Below are 18,427 nucleotides of genomic sequence, written 5' to 3'. Positions count from 1 at the left end.
ACCTCCCGCTTCGGGTTCAAATGATTCTCCTGCCTCAGCCCCCACTCTCTAACAGACTCTGGTGTGCGTTGTTCCCCTCTCTGTGTCCATGTGTTCTCGATGTCCCACTCCCCCTTATAGTGAGAACATGTGGTATTTGGTTTTCTGTTCCTGTGTTAGTCTGCTGAGGATGATGGCTTCCAGCTTCATCCATTTCCCTGCAAAGGACATGATGCCGTTCCTTTTTATGGCTGCATAGTATTACATGGTGTATATATGTACCACATTTTCTTTATCTAGTCTGTCATTGATGGTCATTTGGATTGGGTCCATGTCTTTGCTATTGTAAATGGTGCCGCAATAAACATATACGTGCATATGTCTTTATAGTAGAATGATTTATATTCCTTTAGGTATATATCCATTAATGGAATTGCTGTGTCAAATGGTATTTTTGGTTCTAGATCCTTGAGGAATTGCCATACTGTCTTCCACAAAGGTTGAACTAATTTACATTCCCACCAACAGTGTAAAAGCATTCCTATTTCTCCACAGCCTCACAGCATCTATTGTTTCCTGACATTTTAATAATCACCATTCTGACTGCCTTGAGATGGTATCTCATTGTGGTTTTAATTTGCATTTCTCTGATGATCAGTGATGTTGAGCTTTTTTTTTCACATTTGCTGACTGTGTAAATGTTTCTTTGGAGAAGCATCTGTTCGTATCCTTTGCCCATCTTTTGAGAAGCGTCTGTTTGTATCCTTTGCCCACTTTTTGATGGAGTTGTTTTTTTCTTATAAACATGTTTAAGTGCCTTGTAAACTCTGATAGTAGACCATTGTCAGATGGGTAGATTGCAAAAATTTTCTCCCATTCTGTAGGTTGTCTGGTCACTCTGATGATAGTTTCCTTTGCTGTGCAGAAGCTCTTTAGTTTAATTGATCCCATTTGTCAATTTTGGCTTTTGTTGCCATTGCTTTTGGCATTTTACTCTTGAAGTCTTTGCCCATGCCTATGTCCTGAATGATATTGCCCAGATTTTCTTCTAGGGTTTTTATAATTTTAGGTCTTACATTTAAATCTTTAATTCATCTTGAATTAATTTTTGTGAAAGGTGTAAGGAAGGGGTCCAATTTCAGTTTTCTGCATGTGGCTAGCCAGTTTTTCCAGCACCATATACTGAATAGGAGATGCTTTCCCTATTGCTTGTTTTTGTCAGGTATGTCAAAGATCAGATGGTTGTAGACGTGTGGTGTTATTTCTGAGGTCTCTACTCTGCTCCATTGGTCTGTGTGTCTTTTTTTTTGGAACCAGTATTATGCTGTTTTGGCTACTGTAGCCTTGTAATATAGTTTGAAGTCACATAGCATGATGCCTTCAGCTTTTTCTTTTTCCTTGGGATTGTCTTGGCTATAGAGGGTCTTCTTTGATTCCACGCAAAATTTAAAATAGTTTTTTTCTAGTTCTGAGAAGAATATCAATGGTAGTTTCACGGGGATAGAATTGAATCTATAAATTACTTTGGGCAGTATGGCCATTTTTATGATATTGATTCTTCCTATCCATGAGGATGGAATGTTTTTCCATTTGCTTGTGTCCTCTCATATTACCTTGAGCAGTGGTTTGTAGTTCTCATTGAAAAGGTCCTAGGTATTTTATTCTCTTTGTAGCAATTGTGAATGTGAGTTCACTCATGATTTCACTCTCTGCTTGCCTATTGTTGGTGTAAAGGAATGCTTGTGATTTTTGCACGTTGATTTTGTATCCTGAGACTTTGCTGAAGTCATTTATCAGTTCAAGAAGTTTTTGGGCTGAGATGAAGGTGGTTTTCTAAATATAAAATAATGTTATCTGCAAGCAGAGACAACTTGATTTCCTTTCTTCCTACTTGAATACTCTATTTCTTTTTCTTGGCTGATTGCCCTGGCCAGAACTTCCAGTACTATGTTGAATAGGAGTGTTGAGATAGTGCGTCCTTGTCTTGTGCCAGTTTTCAAAGAGAATGCTTCCAGATTTTGCACACTGAATGTGATATTGGCTGTGGGTTTGTCATAAATAGTTCTTATTTTGAGATATGTTCCATCGATACCTAGTTTATTGAGTGCTTTTACACTGAAGGGATGTTGAATTTTATCAAAGGTTTTTTCTGCATCTATTGAGATAATCATGTGGTTTTTGTCTTTGGTTCTGTTTATGTGATGGATTATGCTTATTGATTTGCATATGTCAAACCAGGCTTGCATCCCAGGGATGAAGCCAACTTGATCATGGTGGATAAGTTTCTTAATGTACTGCTGGATTCAGTTTGTCAGAATTTTATTGAGGATTTTTACATTGATGTTCATCAAGGATACTGGCCTAAAGTTTTCCTTTTTTGTGGTGTCTCTTCCTGGTTTTGGTATCAGGATGATGCTCGCTTCATAAAATAAGTTACAGAGGAATCCCTTCTTTTCAATTGTTTGGAATACTTTCAGAAGGAACAGTATTAGCTCCTCTTTGTATTTCTCATATAATTCAGCAATGAATCCATCTGGTCCTGGGCTTTTTTTGGTTAGTAGGCTATTAATTACTGCCTCAATTTCACAGCTTGCTATTGGTCTATTCAGGGATTCAACTTCTTCCTGGTTTAGTCTTGGTAGGGTGTAAGTATCCAGGATTTATAAATTTCTTCTAGATTTTCTAGTTTATTTGTATAGAGTTGTTGACAGTATTCTCTGATGGTAGTTTGTATTTCTGCGGTGATATCCCTTTTATTTTTTTTATTGTGTCTACTTGATTCTTCTCTTTCTTCTTCTTCTTTATTAGTCTAGCTAGTTGTCTATCTATTTTGTTAATTTTTTCAAAAAACCAACTCCTTGATTCATTGATTTTTTGGGGGAGGGTTTTGCATGTCTCTATCTCCTTCTGTTCTTCTCTGATCTTAGTTATTTCTTGTCTTCTGCTAGCTTTTGGATTAGTTTGCTCTTGTCTCTCTAGCTCTTTTAATTGTGATTTTAAGGTGTCAATTTGAGATCTTTCTAGCTGTCTGATGTGGGCGTTTAGTGCTATAAATTTCCCTGTTAACACTGTTTTAGCTGTGTCACAGAGGTTGTGGTATGTTGTCTCTTTGTTTCAAATAACTTCTTGATTTCTACCTTAATTTCATTATTTACCCAGGAGTCATTCAGGAGCAGGTTGTTCAGTTTCCATGAAATTGTGTGGTTTCGAATGAGCTTCTTAATCCTGAGTTCTAATTTGATAGCACTGTGGGCTGAGAGACTGTTTATGATTTCAGTTCTTTTGCATTTGCTGAGGAGCATTTTACTTCCAATTATGTGGTTGATTTTAGAATAAATGCCATATGTCTGTGAGAAGAATGTATATTCTGTTGATTTGGGGTAGACAGTTCTGTGGATGTCTACTAGATCCACTTGACCCAGTAGTGAGTTCAAATCCTGAATATCTTTGTTAATTTTCTGTCTTGTTGATCTGTCTAATACTGACAGCAGGGTGTTAAAGTCTCCCACTATTATTGTGTGGGAGTCTAAGTCTCTTTGTAGGTCTCTAAGAACTTGCTTTATGAATCTGGGTGTTCCTGTATGTGGTGCATATATATTTAGAATAGTTAGCTCTTCTTGTTGATTTGTTCCCTTTACCACTATGTAATGCCCTTCTTTGTCTTTTTTGATCTTTCTTGGTATATAGTCTGTTTTGTCAGAGACTAGGATTACAACTCCAGCATTTTGTTTTTGCTCTCCATTTGCTTGGTATATTTTCCTCCATCCGTTTATTTTGAGCCTGTGTGTGTCTTTGCATGTAAGATGGGTCTCCTGAATACATCACACCAATGGGGTCTTGATGCCTTATCCAGTTTGCCAGTCTGTGTCTTTTAATTGGGATATTTAGCCCATTTACATTTAAGGTTAATATTGTTACATATGAATTTGATTCTGTCATCATGACGCTATTTGGTTATTTTGCACACTAGTTGATCCAGTTTCTCCACAGTGTCATTGGTCTTTGTATTTTGGTGTGTTTTTTGCAGTAGTTGGTACCAGTTTTACCTCTCCATGTTCAGTGCTTCTTTCAGGAGCTCCTGCAGGGCAGGCTTAGTGGTAACAAAATACCTTAGCATTTGGCTTGTCTGGAAAGGATTTTATTTCTCCTTTGCTTATGAAGCTTAGCTTGGTAGGGCATGAAATTCTGGGTTGAAAATTCTTGTCTTTAAGAATGTTGAATACTGGCCCCCAATCTCTTCAGGCTTGTAGAGTTTCTGCTGAGAGGTCCTCTGTTAGTCTGATGGGCTTCCCTTTATAGGTGACCTGGCCTTTCTCTCTCTGGCTGCCCTTAACAGTTTTCCCTTTATTTCGACCTTGAAAATTTGATGATTATGTGTCTTGGGGTTGATCTTCTTGTGCAGTATCTTTTTTTATGAGATGAAGTCTCGCTCTGTCACCCAGGCTGGAGTGCAGTGGTGTGATCTTGGCTCACTGCAAGCTCCACCTTCCGGGTTTACGCCATTCTCCTCCCTCAGCCTCCTGAGTAGCTGGGACTACAGGCGCATGCCACCACACCCGGCTAATTTTTTGTATTTTTAGTAGAGACGGGGTTTCACTATGTTAGCCAGGATGATCTTGATCTACTAACTTCATGATCCGCCCTCCTTGGCCCCCCAAAGTGCTGGGATTACTCGTGTAGTATCTTAATGGTGTTCTCTATTTCCTGAATTTGCATGTTGGCCTGTATTGCTAGGTTGGGGAAGTTTTCCTGGATAATATCCTGAAGTGTGTCCTCCAGCTTGTTTCCATTCTCCCTGTCTCCTTCTGGTACTCCAATCAATCGTAGGTTTGGTCTTTTCATGAAGTCCCATGTTTCCTGGAGGTTTTGTTCATTCCTTTTCATTCTTTTTCCTCTCTTCTTGTCTGCATGTCTTATTTCAGTAAAGTGGTCTTCAAACACTGATATCCTTTCTTCCACTTGGGCGATTCAGCTGTTGATACTAGTGTATGCTTCACGAAGTTCTCATGCTGTGTTTTCCAGCTCCTTCAAGTTGTTTATATTCCTCTCTAAACTGGTTATTCTAGTTAGCAATTCTTCTAACCTTTTATCAAGGTTCTTAGCTTCTTCACATTGGGTTAGAGCCTACTCCTTTGCCTCAGTAATAGCTTTTTATTATCCATCTTCTGAAGCTTACTTCTGTCAATTCATCCATCTGATCCTCTGTCCAGTTCTGTGCCGTTGCTGGAGAGACACTGTGATCATTTGGAGAAGAGGCACTTTGGGCTTTTGCGTTTTCAGCATTTTTTTTGTTGATTCTTTCTCATCTTCATGAGTTTGTCTAGTTTCAGTCTTTGAGACTGCTGACCCTTGGATGGGGATTTTGTGGGGGCCTTTTTTGTTGTTGTTGTTGAAGCTGTTCTATCACTTTTTGCTCTTTTTATTTTTTTATTTTATTTATTTATTTTTTTTGAGTAGGAATCTGACTCTGTCAGCCATGCTGGAATGTAGTGGTGCCATCTCAGCTCACTGCAACCTCCACCTCCCGGGTTCAAGTGATTCTCCTGCCTCAGTGTCCTGAGTAGCTGGGATTACAGGAGCCTGCCACCATGCCCAGGGAATTTTTGTAGTTTTTGTAGAGATGGGGTTTCACTATGTTGGCTAGGCTGGTCTCGAACTCCTGACCTAAAGTGATCTGCCCACCTCGGCCTCCCAGTGTTTGGATTACAGGCATGAGTCACTGCACCCAGCCTTTGTTTTTCCTTCAGTAGTCAGGTCCTTCTTCTGTAGGGCTGCTGTAGTTTGTTGGGGTTTCACTTCAGGCCCTATTCATCTGATTCACTCCCGTGTCTGGAGATGTCACTCAAGGAGGCTGGAGAACAGCAAAGATGAGTGCCTGCTCTTTCTTCTTGGACCTCTGACCTCGAGGGGCATCACCAACCTGATGCCAGTAGGATTACTCCTGTATAGGGTGTCTGACAACCCCTTTTGGAAGGTCTCACGCAGTTGGGTGGCACGGGGAACAGAACCCATGAGTGAGTGGGATCTTCAGATCTGTGGGTTGCACAGTTCCGTGGAAAAACATAATTTCCCCAGTTGGGTAGCATGCTCATTCATCCCTCCCTTGGCTGGGGGTAGGGGGTTCCCCTTCCCCGTGTAGCTCTCAGGTGGGCCTCTGCACCACACTGTTCTTCTTTCTCTCTGTGAGTCAAGCCAGCCTTCTAGTCAACTTTGATGGGAGAACCTGGATACCTTGGTTTCCAGTGAAGGATTCACATGTTTCTTTTTCTTTATATTTCTTTGTGTTTATATTTCTTTATGTTTCTTTTTCAGATGGGAGCCTCTGAAAGCTGCTGCTTCTAGGCAGCCATCTTGGCACCGCCCCTCTAAGCACTATTTTGACTGTAACCACGTAAGTTGGTTTGTTATTATTTTCATTTTGTTAAAAATGGTGCTAGTTTCCCTTGAGACTTTGTTTTTCATGCATTTAGAAACGTGTTGTTTAATATTTAAATATCTGGGAATTCTAGATTATCTTTTTCTTATTGATTTCTCATTTAAGTTTCTTATGGCCAGATAACAAAGAGTTCTGTATTTTCAGCGCTTTAAAGATGTTAGATTGCTTTTAGCTTCCATGGTTTCTGATGAGAAATCTGTTCCCATTTGAATTATTGTTTGTGTGTCACATTTCATTTTTCTCTGAATTTATCTATTTTTTTTCTTTAGAATTGGGTTTCATCAATTTGATTATAATTTGTTCAAGCACAGCTTTCTCTGACTTTATTATTTTTGGAATTTACTGTGCAGCCTCTTGAATCCATAAATTTATGGGTTTTACTAAATTTTGGAAGTTGCTGAAGTTTTTTTCAAATATCTTTTATGCCGTAATACCTTTACCCCCTTTCTTTGAGATTTTAATGTTATCAGTGTTGACCACATCTAATCTTTAGGGTCAGATGTCCTCCTACTCTGGACTTTTAATTGACCTGACTCGTATGACAAACTCATATTAAAGAATATCAGATTTTAGGTTTCTTTATCCTGGCTTGATAAAATCCACTGTCTCAGGACTTTTCTTCTAAATAGAAAAGTAGTCTGAAGGCTCGTGCTGATTTATTTTAAGACTGTAGGATTTCCGTTCTGCCAGTTAATATTTTTTCACTTTCTCTTTCTATTTTCTTTTTATATCAAATACATTTCAGCATGAAATTTTGTGATGGACTGTTAGTCTGATGTACACAATTTAGCCAGGAATAAATATTAGTGGATTCAAAATAGACACTCAAACTATCTGTCCAGATTTTTTTAGTGTTGTTGGTTTTTTTCTTCTGTTTTGTTTTCAAATTCCAACTGATGAATGAAAGCAGCTGCCTAGAGAATAATGAGGTGGGTGCCAAACCTGGGCTGGTCAAAGGAGGAGTTATAGCACCTGTGCCATGCTATAACTTAGATAAATGACCTTATCTAAGCCCATTGCTTCAAATGCCACTGAAACTGGTGAACTTATCTTTTAGGAATGGAGGGGCTATAAAGACATTTGATGAAAGAAAACTAAGAGGATTTGCCACCGGAAGGTCTACCTTTTAAAAGGGGGCTAAAGAAAATTCTCTAGCCAAGAAAAAAAAAAGATTAAAAAAGAAAGTTTAAAACACCAAGATTAAAGAAACCACAATGAAAAGGGAAAAACGAATAAATTCATCTTCCTTTTCCTCTTCAGTTTGGTAAATGTATCTGACAGTTGAAGTTAAAATTATGACATTATCAGATGTGATTGTAAACTTGGTTTCAGTGGCATTTGAAGCCATGGGCTTAGACAAGGTCGCTTAGGAATAGTGTAGCTATCAGGACAATTCAGACCTCTGAGACAGCCATGTGGAAACTTGACACAGCAAGCAAATAATGGGGAGCCCCACCCAATGACTATCTTCACACTAGCAGCTCTCAGTGAAGGCTTCTGTATTTGGCCATTCTTGTATTGCCATAAAGAAGTAATGGGGCCAGGCACGGAGGCTCACACCTGTAATCCCAGCACTTTGAGAGGCTGAGGGGGGCGGATCACGAGGTCATGAGATTGAGACCACCCTGGCCAACACGGAGAAATCCTGTCTCTACTAAAAATACAAAAAATTAGCTGGGCATGGTGGCGGCTGCCTCTTGTCCCAGCTACTCAGGAGGCAGAGGCAAGAGAATCACTTGAAGCCGGGAGGTGGTGGTTGCAGTGAGCTGAGATTGCACCACCACACTCCAGCCTGACAGGAGACTCCATCTAAAAAAAAAAAAAAGAAAGTAAGGTAATTAACAAAAGAAATTCAATTAGCTCATAGTTCTCATAGTTCTGCAGAGTTACAGGCATGGCGCCAGTATCTGGTTAGCTTCTGATGAAGCTTCTGGAAGTTTACAATCATGGCAAGAGGCAAAGGGGAAGAAGGCGTGTTCCATGGTGAGAGTGGGAGCAAGTAGGGGAGGTGCCACACACTTTTAAACCACCAGATCTTGCATTAACTCAGAGCAAGAACTCACTAATCACCAAGGGAATGGTGCTAAACCAGAGGTGTCCAATCTTTTGGCTTCCCTAGGCCACACTGGAAGAAAAAGAATTGTTTTGGGCCATACATAAAATATACTAATGATAGGGGATGAGCTAAAAAATTGCAAAAAACCTCAATGTTTTAAGAAAGTTTACGAATTTGTATTGGTCCATATTCAAAGCCGTTCTGGGCTGCACACGGACTGCTGGCCATGGGTTGGACAAGCTTGTGCTACACCATTCATGAGGAATCTGCCCCGTGATCCAATCACCTCCCACCAGGTCCTATCCCCAACACCGGGAATCACATTTCAACATGAGGTTTTCAGGGGGCAAACATCCAAACCATATCAGCTTCCCTGTGCCAAGCATGGATGGAGCTGAGAACCTTACATGGGTTACTTACAAAATGTACATGTTTTATACAATATTATTAATTGTACAAAATAATTACTTTCTACCAAAAGTTAATTGTACAAAATATTAATTAAAATATTTAATGTAAAATTTGTACAATGTATATAAAAATATAAACGTCCCATAAAGTTTGATAATAGCATATGCCATTTTATTTCTCTAATATAGAAACTCTTCAATACTCAGCAACTTTGTTCACATTAGACCACTTTTATTTGAAATTATTCATATGTTGGGCCATAAACCTGCCATTTTACTCTGTGATTTTTGCTTATCTGTTTTTTTTTTCTTATTTTATCATTGTTGTTTTCTGTGTCTTACCTTCATGTGTTAATTTAAATTTTTTTTATTAGAATTCCATTGAGGTTTATCTGTGGTATTTTTGAGTATATCTCTGTGTGCAGACATTTTAGTGGATGCTATAGGTTTTACATCACATGTAATAACTTATCATGGTTTAATAGGGTCAAAATTTTAGTACTTTGAAAGATGTATGGAAACCTTATTCCTTGATTCCCTGTATGTCTCTTTACCCTCCTCTGTTCCTTATATATTTGTCTTAAATATTTATCTATATACACTTAGAATCACATCTGATAATGTCATAATTTTAACTTCAACTGTCAAATAAAGTTACCAAACTGAAGAGGAAAAGAAAGATGAAGTTATTCATTTTTTCTCTTTCCATTGTGTTATCTTTAATTTTGGTGTTTTAAAGTTTCTTTCTTAATCTTTTTTTTTTTTTTTTTCCTGGCTAGAGAATTTTCTTGAGCCCCTTTTTAAAAAGTAGACCTTCTGGTGACAAGTCCTCTCAGTTTTCTTTCATCAAATGTCTTTATAGCCCTTCCATTCCTAAAAGATAAATTCACCAGATATAAAAACCAGAATTGAAAGTTATTTTATTTCATCACATAGACAGTGTTGTACCACTTTTCTATGGCTTTCATCCTTTTCTGATGTTTCCTACTTCCATTTGTATTGTTTTCACTCCTATAGATAAGCTGTTTCCTCTAGCTGCTTTCAAAATTTGTTCTTTCTTTTAATTTTCGGATATTTTACCATGGTATACCTTAGTTTGGATTCTTTGTGTTTATCTTGGTTAGTGTTATGCACTGAAAGTTTGTGCCCCCTCAAAATTCACATGTAGATATCCTAAATTCAATGTGATGTTATTCGGAGATTAGGTCCTTGGGAGGTAATTAGGGTTAGATTAAGTCATGAGGGTGTGTCCCTCATGTTGAGATCAGAGGCCTTAAAAAAGAGAGAGAGAGGGAGAGAGAGGGAGAGAGAGAATGAGACAAGAGATATCTTTTTCTTCTCTCCAACATGTGAGGATACAATGAGATGATGTCCATCTACAGCCAAAAACTGTCTTCAGCAGAACTCAACTATGCTGGCATTCTGATCACGGTCTTCCAGCTTCTAATATTGTGACAACACATTTCTGTTTTTATAAACCACCCATTCTATAGTATTCTGATACAGTAGCCTAAAATGGCTAAGAGATTTTGAGTTTGCTTGAATTTAGAAATCTGTGAGTTTTTGCCCATTGCCAAATTAAGGAAGTTTTCAGTCTTTGAGACCTTTCTCAAAGTTGCCTATTTCTTCTCTCCTTCTGGGACTCTGAAAACACAAAACTTAGGCCTTCAGTTATAACACTACAGGTCCCTGAAACTGTGTTTATAGTTTTTTCCTGCGTATATTCTTGAATTTTTTTATGTGGTTTCTGTAAGTTTCAGTTCTAAAATTTCCATTTAGTTCTTTCATATATTTTAATTTCTTGGCTGAGATTATTTTTTAAATTTGCGTCATATATGTTTGTAAGTAATATACTGGAAGCATTTTTACGATGACTGCTTTAAAATCTTTGCTGAATAATTCTAACATCTTTGTCATTTTTGTTCTGGAAACTTCTAATTATCTTTTACATTCAAGTTGAGATTTTTCCTGGTTCTTCGTATACCAAATGATTTCTAAATGAACCAGGACATTTTATTATGAGACTCTGAAACTTATTTACCCCTTCTGTCTTAGCTAGCTTCCTCAGACACTACTCCAGCAAAGGAAGGGAGTGAGGGAGGGACACTGCATTACTGCCAGGGGATGGTAGAAATAAAGGTTTCCTCTCAATCTCTGTGGACACCTAGGCAGGGGAAGTTTCTTCATTACTGCTGGCTGGAGGGTGGGTTCTGGCTCACCACTAGGCCTCCACTGATAGCCTGTCTAGGGAGCAGAAGTGCCTTGCTACTGTTACCCACATGGCCTCCACAAGCACTACCTGGTATGGAAAGGAGGGTGCTTCTTCGTTGCTGCTTTTAGAGTAGATCCAGCTCTCCATTTGCTCTCCAGTCATATCAAGGTGTGGAGGGAGAATGAGGGTCTTATTACCACAAATTGGGGATGAAAGTTCCAACTTCTGCTATTCTGAGATGCTATTCTGGAGGAGGGTTGGGACACCTTGTCACGGCCTGGCAGGTGTAAATATCTAAAGATCTAAGCCCTCCACTTGAGGTAATAGTGTTTTCTGTGGTATTTGGCTTTTGGTAGAGTGATTATTGTCTAAACGTTTTCTGCTTTGGTAGACTATTTCCTTGACCTTTGGCTAAAATAATAGGCTTTGCTGGGAAATTCTCATATGTGCCTGTTAGTATTTCTATGTTGAAGGCATTTCCAACTAAAAGTCTGCAAATTATAAAGTGAAAAAAACTTAGAGAATTATTCACTGTGCAATTTATTGAGTCCCTACCACATCTGCCTTGGTCTCTCCAGGTCTGAGTTGTCATATATTTTATACATAATGTTCAGGGTTTATAGTTGTTCTTAGTAGAAGGAATAGGGCAAACTACATTGACTCCATTTTTCTGGAAGCAGACATTGGTTTACTTTCTGTAAGAAAGCAGTCGGTGAATTTCTGTCCAAATTCTCTGCCTTTTCAAGAGAAACTGGGCTTTACTTCCCAGATTAACATCTGAGCAACAATAGACTTACAGGTGGCATTACTTTCTATATAGGTAGAGAATAGGCTGAATATTAAATGTTAAGGAGCAGAATCATTGGAATTGAAATGAAGGAGACTTCGTTTTTATTCGTGTTAACCAGCCTCCTGATGATATGCAACAGTGCATTTGTTCATCAATATACCTTTTGGACGACCTTTCTGCTTCTTTTTTGAATGGTTCTAATGCTAAAGAAAGCAAATGTTTATCAAATAATCTATTTTTTAGATAATTCATTATTATAAGTTAATTCATTATTAGAAAGATAATTTGTTACTAGAAGATAATTCATTATTAGAAAGAACAAAACGAGTCTTTTCTAATAAAAGAATAAATAAACAAATGTATTGAACTTTTGTTGTATATCATGTAGGGTAATTTTATATACATGTTGCATTTTACAAGAATTAAATCATGTAATTTTGTATACATCATGTAGGGTAATTTTATATACATTTTATATACATTACACATTTAATTCTTGTACGTAGCCCTCTGCCTTAGCCAATTCAAGCTGTTATTAACAAAATATCTTATCTTGGATAATTTATAAATAATACAAATGTATTTCTCATAGCTCTGGATTCTGGAAAGTTGAAGACTGAGATGGTACCAGATTCGGGGTTGAGTGAGAGCCCATTCCAAACAGACAATTTCTCCTGGCTTCTCTCTCATGAGGCAGAAGTGTGAAAGAAGAATGAACATTGAGTCCTTACATGTCAAAAGAGATGGAACAGCTCAGCAGCCTTTGGGAGCCTCTTTTTGTAGGGAAATTGATCCCATTCATGAAAGTAGAGTCCACATGACTTAGTCACTTCCCCAAAGGCTCCATCTCTTAACACTATTGCATAGGGAATTAAGTTTCAACATAGGGAATTAAATTTCAACATAAATTTATTTTGTAGAGACATAAACATTCAAACTAGAGCATTCTGTCCCTGGTCATTCCCCCAAATATATGCTCTTCTCACATACTAAATACATTTATTTCTTCTCCAAAATCCCCAAAGTCTTAACTTATTCCAGCATCCACTTTAAAATCTAAATCCAAAGTCTCATCTAAATATCATCAAAATCAGATATGGTGTGGCCAGTTTTCTAATACTGAACCATCTTTAACATCCTCATCCTCTTTCAACATGGTTTATTATTCTTTTAGCATACTGTTCATTTGTTTATGTACTATTGAATAGTTTCCTTAGCAGAGTATCCTTGTTGTCCTATGTATGTTGTTTAATGAAACTCACAATGAATTCAGAAACTTGTTGTTTCCTGTACTTAAAAAATTTAAATAAGAATTATGTGCTTTTGGCCGGGCGCGGTGGCTCAAGCCTGTAATCCCAGCACTTTGGGAGGCCGAGACGGGCGGATCAAGAGGTCAGGAGATCGAGACCACCCTGGCTAACACGGTGAAACCCCGTCTCTACTAAAAAAAAAATACAAAAAACTAGCCAGGCGAGGTGGCAGGCACCTGTAGTCCCAGCTACTTGGGAGGCTGAGGCAGGAGAATGCGTGAACCCGGGAGGCGGAGCTTGCAGTGAGCTGAGATCCGGCCACTGCACTCCAGCCCTGGCGACAGAGTGAGACTCCATCTCAAAAAAAAAAAAAAGAATTATGTGCTTTTAATGATAAAATTTAGATATTAAAATTTCCTGTATTCAGTGACATTGGAGGTGATAATGAGAGGTGTTTGGAGATAGTTACCTATCAAATTCTTTTGCTTCTCAGGGTTATTTTCTATCCAACTTTCCCTCAGCATCTTGAGTTAAATTTGGTAGTCCATGTTATCTGACAATAATACTGATATTGCTGGAACTTTCACAACAAGAACAGAGTTTTACTCAAATTTCTTGCCCTTTAAATTACATTATGCTGCACCCTTTATGAAATCCACTTAAGTTTTTATAAAGAATGGTGAAGGACTTAGGGAGGAAGAGAAATGAGCGATGAAAAAAGGGGAGAAAAGAGAATAGTGAGTTTCATGGAGAAGAGATCTAGAACCACATTTATGCCCCTAGAAACCAGGATTAATAGTTGTGGAAATTTTAAGAATTCCCCAGCACCTGCAACTCCCTCTCATTTGTTATATATTCCTTGTTTTCCTAAAGTTACAAGAATATCAATGAAAGATGTGAAAATAATTTTAAGAATTTGCATTCATGCTATGCTATCTAGGACAGAAGAGGAGCAATGGAACTCTTTCCCTTTGGCAGCTAGCTTTATTAAGATAAAGGAGGAGGGAAGCCTGATGGAAGCATCAGTGAACAGGAGTCCCAGATATTCTTAGATTGTATTAATGGCCCTCAAATTCCAGACTCAGAAACACCCACAAAGAGAAGCAACAACCAGAAATTGCATGCTATTACTATTTTATTGGTATACTGAAGAAAGAGTTATGACCACATTATTTCAATGTAATGGCTTTCTGAAGGAAGTTATCTTCTTATTTATTTTCTGAAACAAACAAACAAATAAGGAAATTTATACACAAGATACAACATAGCAAAATGTATCTAATCCCTTGATGATATTAGTAAAGTAAATTATTGCTTTCAAGATTAAGAAAACAGATTATTTTTATGGTGTTTATGTTTTGGCTACTGTTCAAAACATTCAAGGTTATATTTATGAAAATGACTGCAACTTGAACCTCCAGTAGTGAAAAACTAATACAGACCTACATCTCAATTAACAGTGGTTGATTGAAGAAATCATGGTACAGTCACACAAGAGAGTAGTATACAATTGTAACAACAAAATAAAAATGTACAAATAAATCACCAAGAAGATCTATGTCTCTGTGAAATGACAAAGTTATCTGAGACATATATTATTTGAAATAAGCAAATACAGATCTGCATTTAAAATAATATATCATTTGTGGGAAAAATAATGACATACGCTTATATACATATACATATTTCCAGGAGGATGTTCAAAAAATTAATGGTGGTGACATTTGGTGAGGGGTGTGGGTAAGTAGGATAAGGCATCACTTTAAGATTTAGCTTCATACCATTCTGTTCAGTTAGATTTTTTTCCTTGAGGATGTACTAATTTCAAAATAAGTATTTTAAAAATTAAATACGATATAGGAGCATCAAGTTCAAGTATCATTTAGCAGGGACACTGGACCTGAGAGGCTGGTGTGAGGCAGAACTGAGCAAAGAGTGCTGTGGTGGAAACCAGAGAGAAACCTGAGATGGAGAGTCCTTGGGCCTGAGAGAGCAGACTCAAAGCGGGAGGCAGAGCACCAAAGGGAGAACACACCCCACTTCCTCATTACCAACTCATTTTAAGGAGACAAGTCATCTTAAGAAAAAAGTTGGAGAGGTCAGTATTTCATAAGAAATACTTTGAACTGCTTGTTAAAAATACAAGGACTTGCAACCTTATCCAAGAATACCTGAATACAAATCTTTAGAAATGGGGTTCAGGATTATGTAATTTCAACATATTTCCAATTGATTCGTGAACACAATAAAGTTTGAGAACAGTAACAGCTTGGGCATTTAATGGAGAATGAACTGGAATCATACCTGTCATTGAATTCTAGATTACCACTAGGGTGTCTGGTCCTGGAGATGTCTTGGCGGCCTGTCTCCCTGGAAGAATGCTGGTACTTCCTCCAGCCTTACAGCAGGAAGTCGGGGTAGAGGGCGGTGAAGGTCTGCTCGTCGGGGTCGTTGTTGTTGATTTTGAAAAGGAAGTGGGAGAGGATAGTGGTGATGGCCTCCTGGTTGTGGTGGTCTCTGCTGAGGACCATTATCTTGGTTACAGCTATCACCAGGGAGTCTGGGTAGGAGTCCTTCAGGTGGAGGTCTCTGGGGTCCCTGATCTGGGCTCTGACTTGAGTCCTCTACATCTGTGTGAGTAATTAATGGACAAGAATGCATGAGCTCAGTGAAGAAAAACTCTCCTCTCTATACTTCTCTCACCTTATCACACAGCCCTGTTCTCCCCAAACCTGCCGCTTGACTGTCATCTTCCTTTGTGCCCACTGTTTTTTTTTTTTTTTTTTTTCCTTTTTATGCAGCTGTCTGCTTAATCCATGTAAGAGTGATGTGGAAAGTCTCATTTATTTGCTCCTGTGACAAGTATGGTTCCATAAATTTGAAAAGAGGGGTTCTTGCATATCTTAGAATTGCCAGAGGGTATCGCCAAGGACAGAAAAAAAAGCAAAAATATTATAGCTTTCAGTTATGTTACTGGTTATTTTTTTTGGTTGCTGTAATAACTTACAAACTGTGACTCCATCTCTGGGCACCTAAGCCCTATGCAGAAACTAGAGCTGATTTCCCAGGCTCCTGGAACCAAGTAGAGATACTAAGAGACAGAAGAGAAAGACGATGTGAAAGCCTGCACAGGGTCACTAAACAGCTGTGGCAAGTATTTATCATCTGTAGTGACACAGCTGAGTGGGTCAACACAGAGAAAAGACATTCATGCACGGTTTTTTTTGTTTTGTTTTGCCTTACTCCCTGAAGCCACATAACTGTGCAGGGGAACACTGGGGAAGAAAGAAGCAGTTAAGGATGGAGGAGTCAGAATGAGAACACGTCTCATTTGTTCATCATCTCTCAGCAGTCATTCCAGCCTGGGAAAAAAACCTGCCCACTCCGAATGTCCTCAAAGCCAGGCATCTCTGTATTCAAGTTGGTGGCCTGGCTCATGGTCCCCAGAATCAAAGATGGGTAAGAATTGTCTATATATTTAGGGGCACTAGTATTAATCAATACCTGACCCCTCTTACCACCTCCTCACAAAAAAAAAATGAGAAGAAGACACTGAAAAAACTTTTAAAAATTCTAGTGGAAAAAAAGAGAAAAGAAATTGATTGAGGATCATTGGGATTTACCTGGTGTGGTGGGAGTAAAGTTTTCAGAGATCACATCTAGAAAAAGAAGTACAGGATGAAGTAAACATGACCTCATAAATCTTTCAGGGCTCACAGTGGTCTATAGGGAAAGGGGCCTTCTGGCCACACCCTGTGCATCGTAAGTTACCTTGTCAACCATCTTCTGTGAAGCTGCTGGAAGGGGAGGAAGATGTTAGGGGAGACAGGATTGTTACTACCACTGAACATCAACCATGAACTCAACATAGAAGAGTCCCTTTTTGTCATCCTTAGGATCCCTCAAACCCTAATGCTAATTTAGGCAAACTGCTCTGGGTATTTTCAAGTCATATTTTAGTTCTTCTACCTTCTTTCTTCTCTAAATATTTTGATCATATTCACAAGCTTCCCCAAGAGGAGCAACCGGGAGTAAATATTTGGACACAATCGTGTACATGTACTGCCAGCAACATATTGAAATTTTAAATGTGATTGGAAGAAAAATGGGAATTTGGGGACCTGATATTTCTATACCACTACGTAGAAAGACACAAATTTATTTTCCAGTCCTCTATGTCTGAAAGTACTCTGCTGTTTGTTTATCTCTTTCATTGATGCTACATCCCCTGTACAGCAAAGACACTATCATCACTGTCCACTGAGATTACTGTAGGATCTTCACAGCTGGACTTCCCTGGATCAGTCTTGCATTCTCCATTGCATCCTTCACAGCACAGCCAGGTCTTTCTAAAAATACAAATCTTACTTTGTCATTCCTCTAATTGAAATTCTCTATTTGGTTCCAAGTGTGTATTAAATAAAGTATCAGGCCTTGGGATGGAATGAGGGCACAATAGATGTCATCCTTGGAATGAGAGCTCTGAAGCCTTACCCTTCTTCTCAACCTCCTTCCTTCCATCCAGCTCTCCTCTGCAGTGGTGTGGGGTGAACCCCTGAGGCCCAAGAATAGTCACAACCCCTCATCCCACTCCCCATTTCCCTTAAAAAATTTTTTTTTTTTTTTTTTTTTTTTACCATTATCTGTGCTCTGAGCTGAGCTCAGAGCCAGCAGGACCACTGACAGCAGGACCAGCAGCATCTTGAAGGAGGCTCTGGAGTTGCTCCCAACTCTGTGCTGAGAGAAACATGGCAGCTCCCTTTATAAGCATGAGCAAAACAATGGCACCTTTGAGCTCCATACTGGGAAGATTAGGTTTTGCTTTCCTCTCATAAAGTTGAATGCATCTCTCATTACTTTTTGGGACTTTAGCCCAGCAGGATGTGGTGGTAGGATGTGGTTAGGGACAACATGTGACTTCAGCATAGTTTCTGAAGGAACAGTATCCAAGCAATCAGCACAAATACTACAACTGAAGTTTGGTCATCATTTTATTTTCAATCGGGTTAGACAGTTATTTGGTCCTTCCCCTGCATTGGTTGTCTGTGTGCACATGAGCTCACATTTGTATATGTGTGTCAGCAGTGATCCTATAGTCAGAAGTGAAAATGATTAATATCTCTAGCTATTTGTATAGCATAAATTCCATTTTTATGGCATATATACCTATATGCATGATATGTAGCTTAATTTCATAATAATATCGAGATCATTTCTGTTTAATGTTGAGTTGTGTGAGGACAACACACACTTGGGCACACATGGATGACAGATGGTTTACCCTCAGGCTACTC

At 38.6% G+C, this 18,427-nt stretch overlaps 1 protein-coding gene across 4 annotated transcripts; it reads right to left on the bottom strand.

Moving 5' to 3' along the window:
• Positions 1 to 14,250: 14,250 nt before the first annotated feature.
• On the bottom strand, positions 14,251 to 17,867 carry PRR4 (proline rich 4). Of its 4 annotated transcripts, XM_030939490.1 has the most exons (5): positions 17,771 to 17,862; positions 16,757 to 16,792; positions 15,632 to 15,763; positions 15,438 to 15,568; positions 14,251 to 14,352 (listed from the first exon to the last, which is right to left on the bottom strand). In XM_030939490.1, exons 1-4 carry the CDS (start codon positions 17,832 to 17,834, stop codon positions 15,462 to 15,464), a joined length of 339 nt encoding a protein of 112 aa, XP_030795350.1. In that variant the 5' UTR covers positions 17,835 to 17,862; the 3' UTR covers positions 14,251 to 14,352; positions 15,438 to 15,461. The 4 variants fall into 4 exon arrangements, with proteins under 4 accessions (XP_030795350.1, XP_030795349.1, XP_010369701.1 ...); XM_030939489.1 differs by having other exon boundaries at positions 15,438 to 15,763; positions 17,771 to 17,867; XM_010371399.2 differs by lacking the exon at positions 15,632 to 15,763 and having other exon boundaries at positions 15,438 to 15,531.
• Between the last annotated feature and the right edge of the window lie 560 nt (positions 17,868 to 18,427).

Source organism: Rhinopithecus roxellana, chromosome 10 (genome assembly GCF_007565055.1).
Source record: "Rhinopithecus roxellana isolate Shanxi Qingling chromosome 10, ASM756505v1, whole genome shotgun sequence".
Lineage (NCBI taxonomy): Eukaryota > Metazoa > Chordata > Mammalia > Primates > Cercopithecidae > Rhinopithecus > Rhinopithecus roxellana.
The sequence above is the reverse complement of the archived record's forward strand: the minus strand, read 5'-3'. Positions and strand labels throughout refer to the sequence as shown.

Excerpts from the sequence above, each read along its gene's own strand:
- PRR4 (XM_030939489.1), bottom strand. The coding sequence starts at position 17,834 with ATGCTGCTGGTCCTGCTGTCAGTGGTCCTGCTGGCTCTGAGCTCAGCT. Across the intron at positions 16,793-17,770 it reads AGCTCAGAGCACAGATAATG|ATGTGATCTCTGAAAACTTT; the intron begins GTAAAAAAAAAA and ends TTCTTTTTCTAG. Across the intron at positions 15,764-16,756 it reads CTTTACTCCCACCACACCAG|ATGTAGAGGACTCAAGTCAG; the intron begins GTAAATCCCAAT and ends TTACTCACACAG.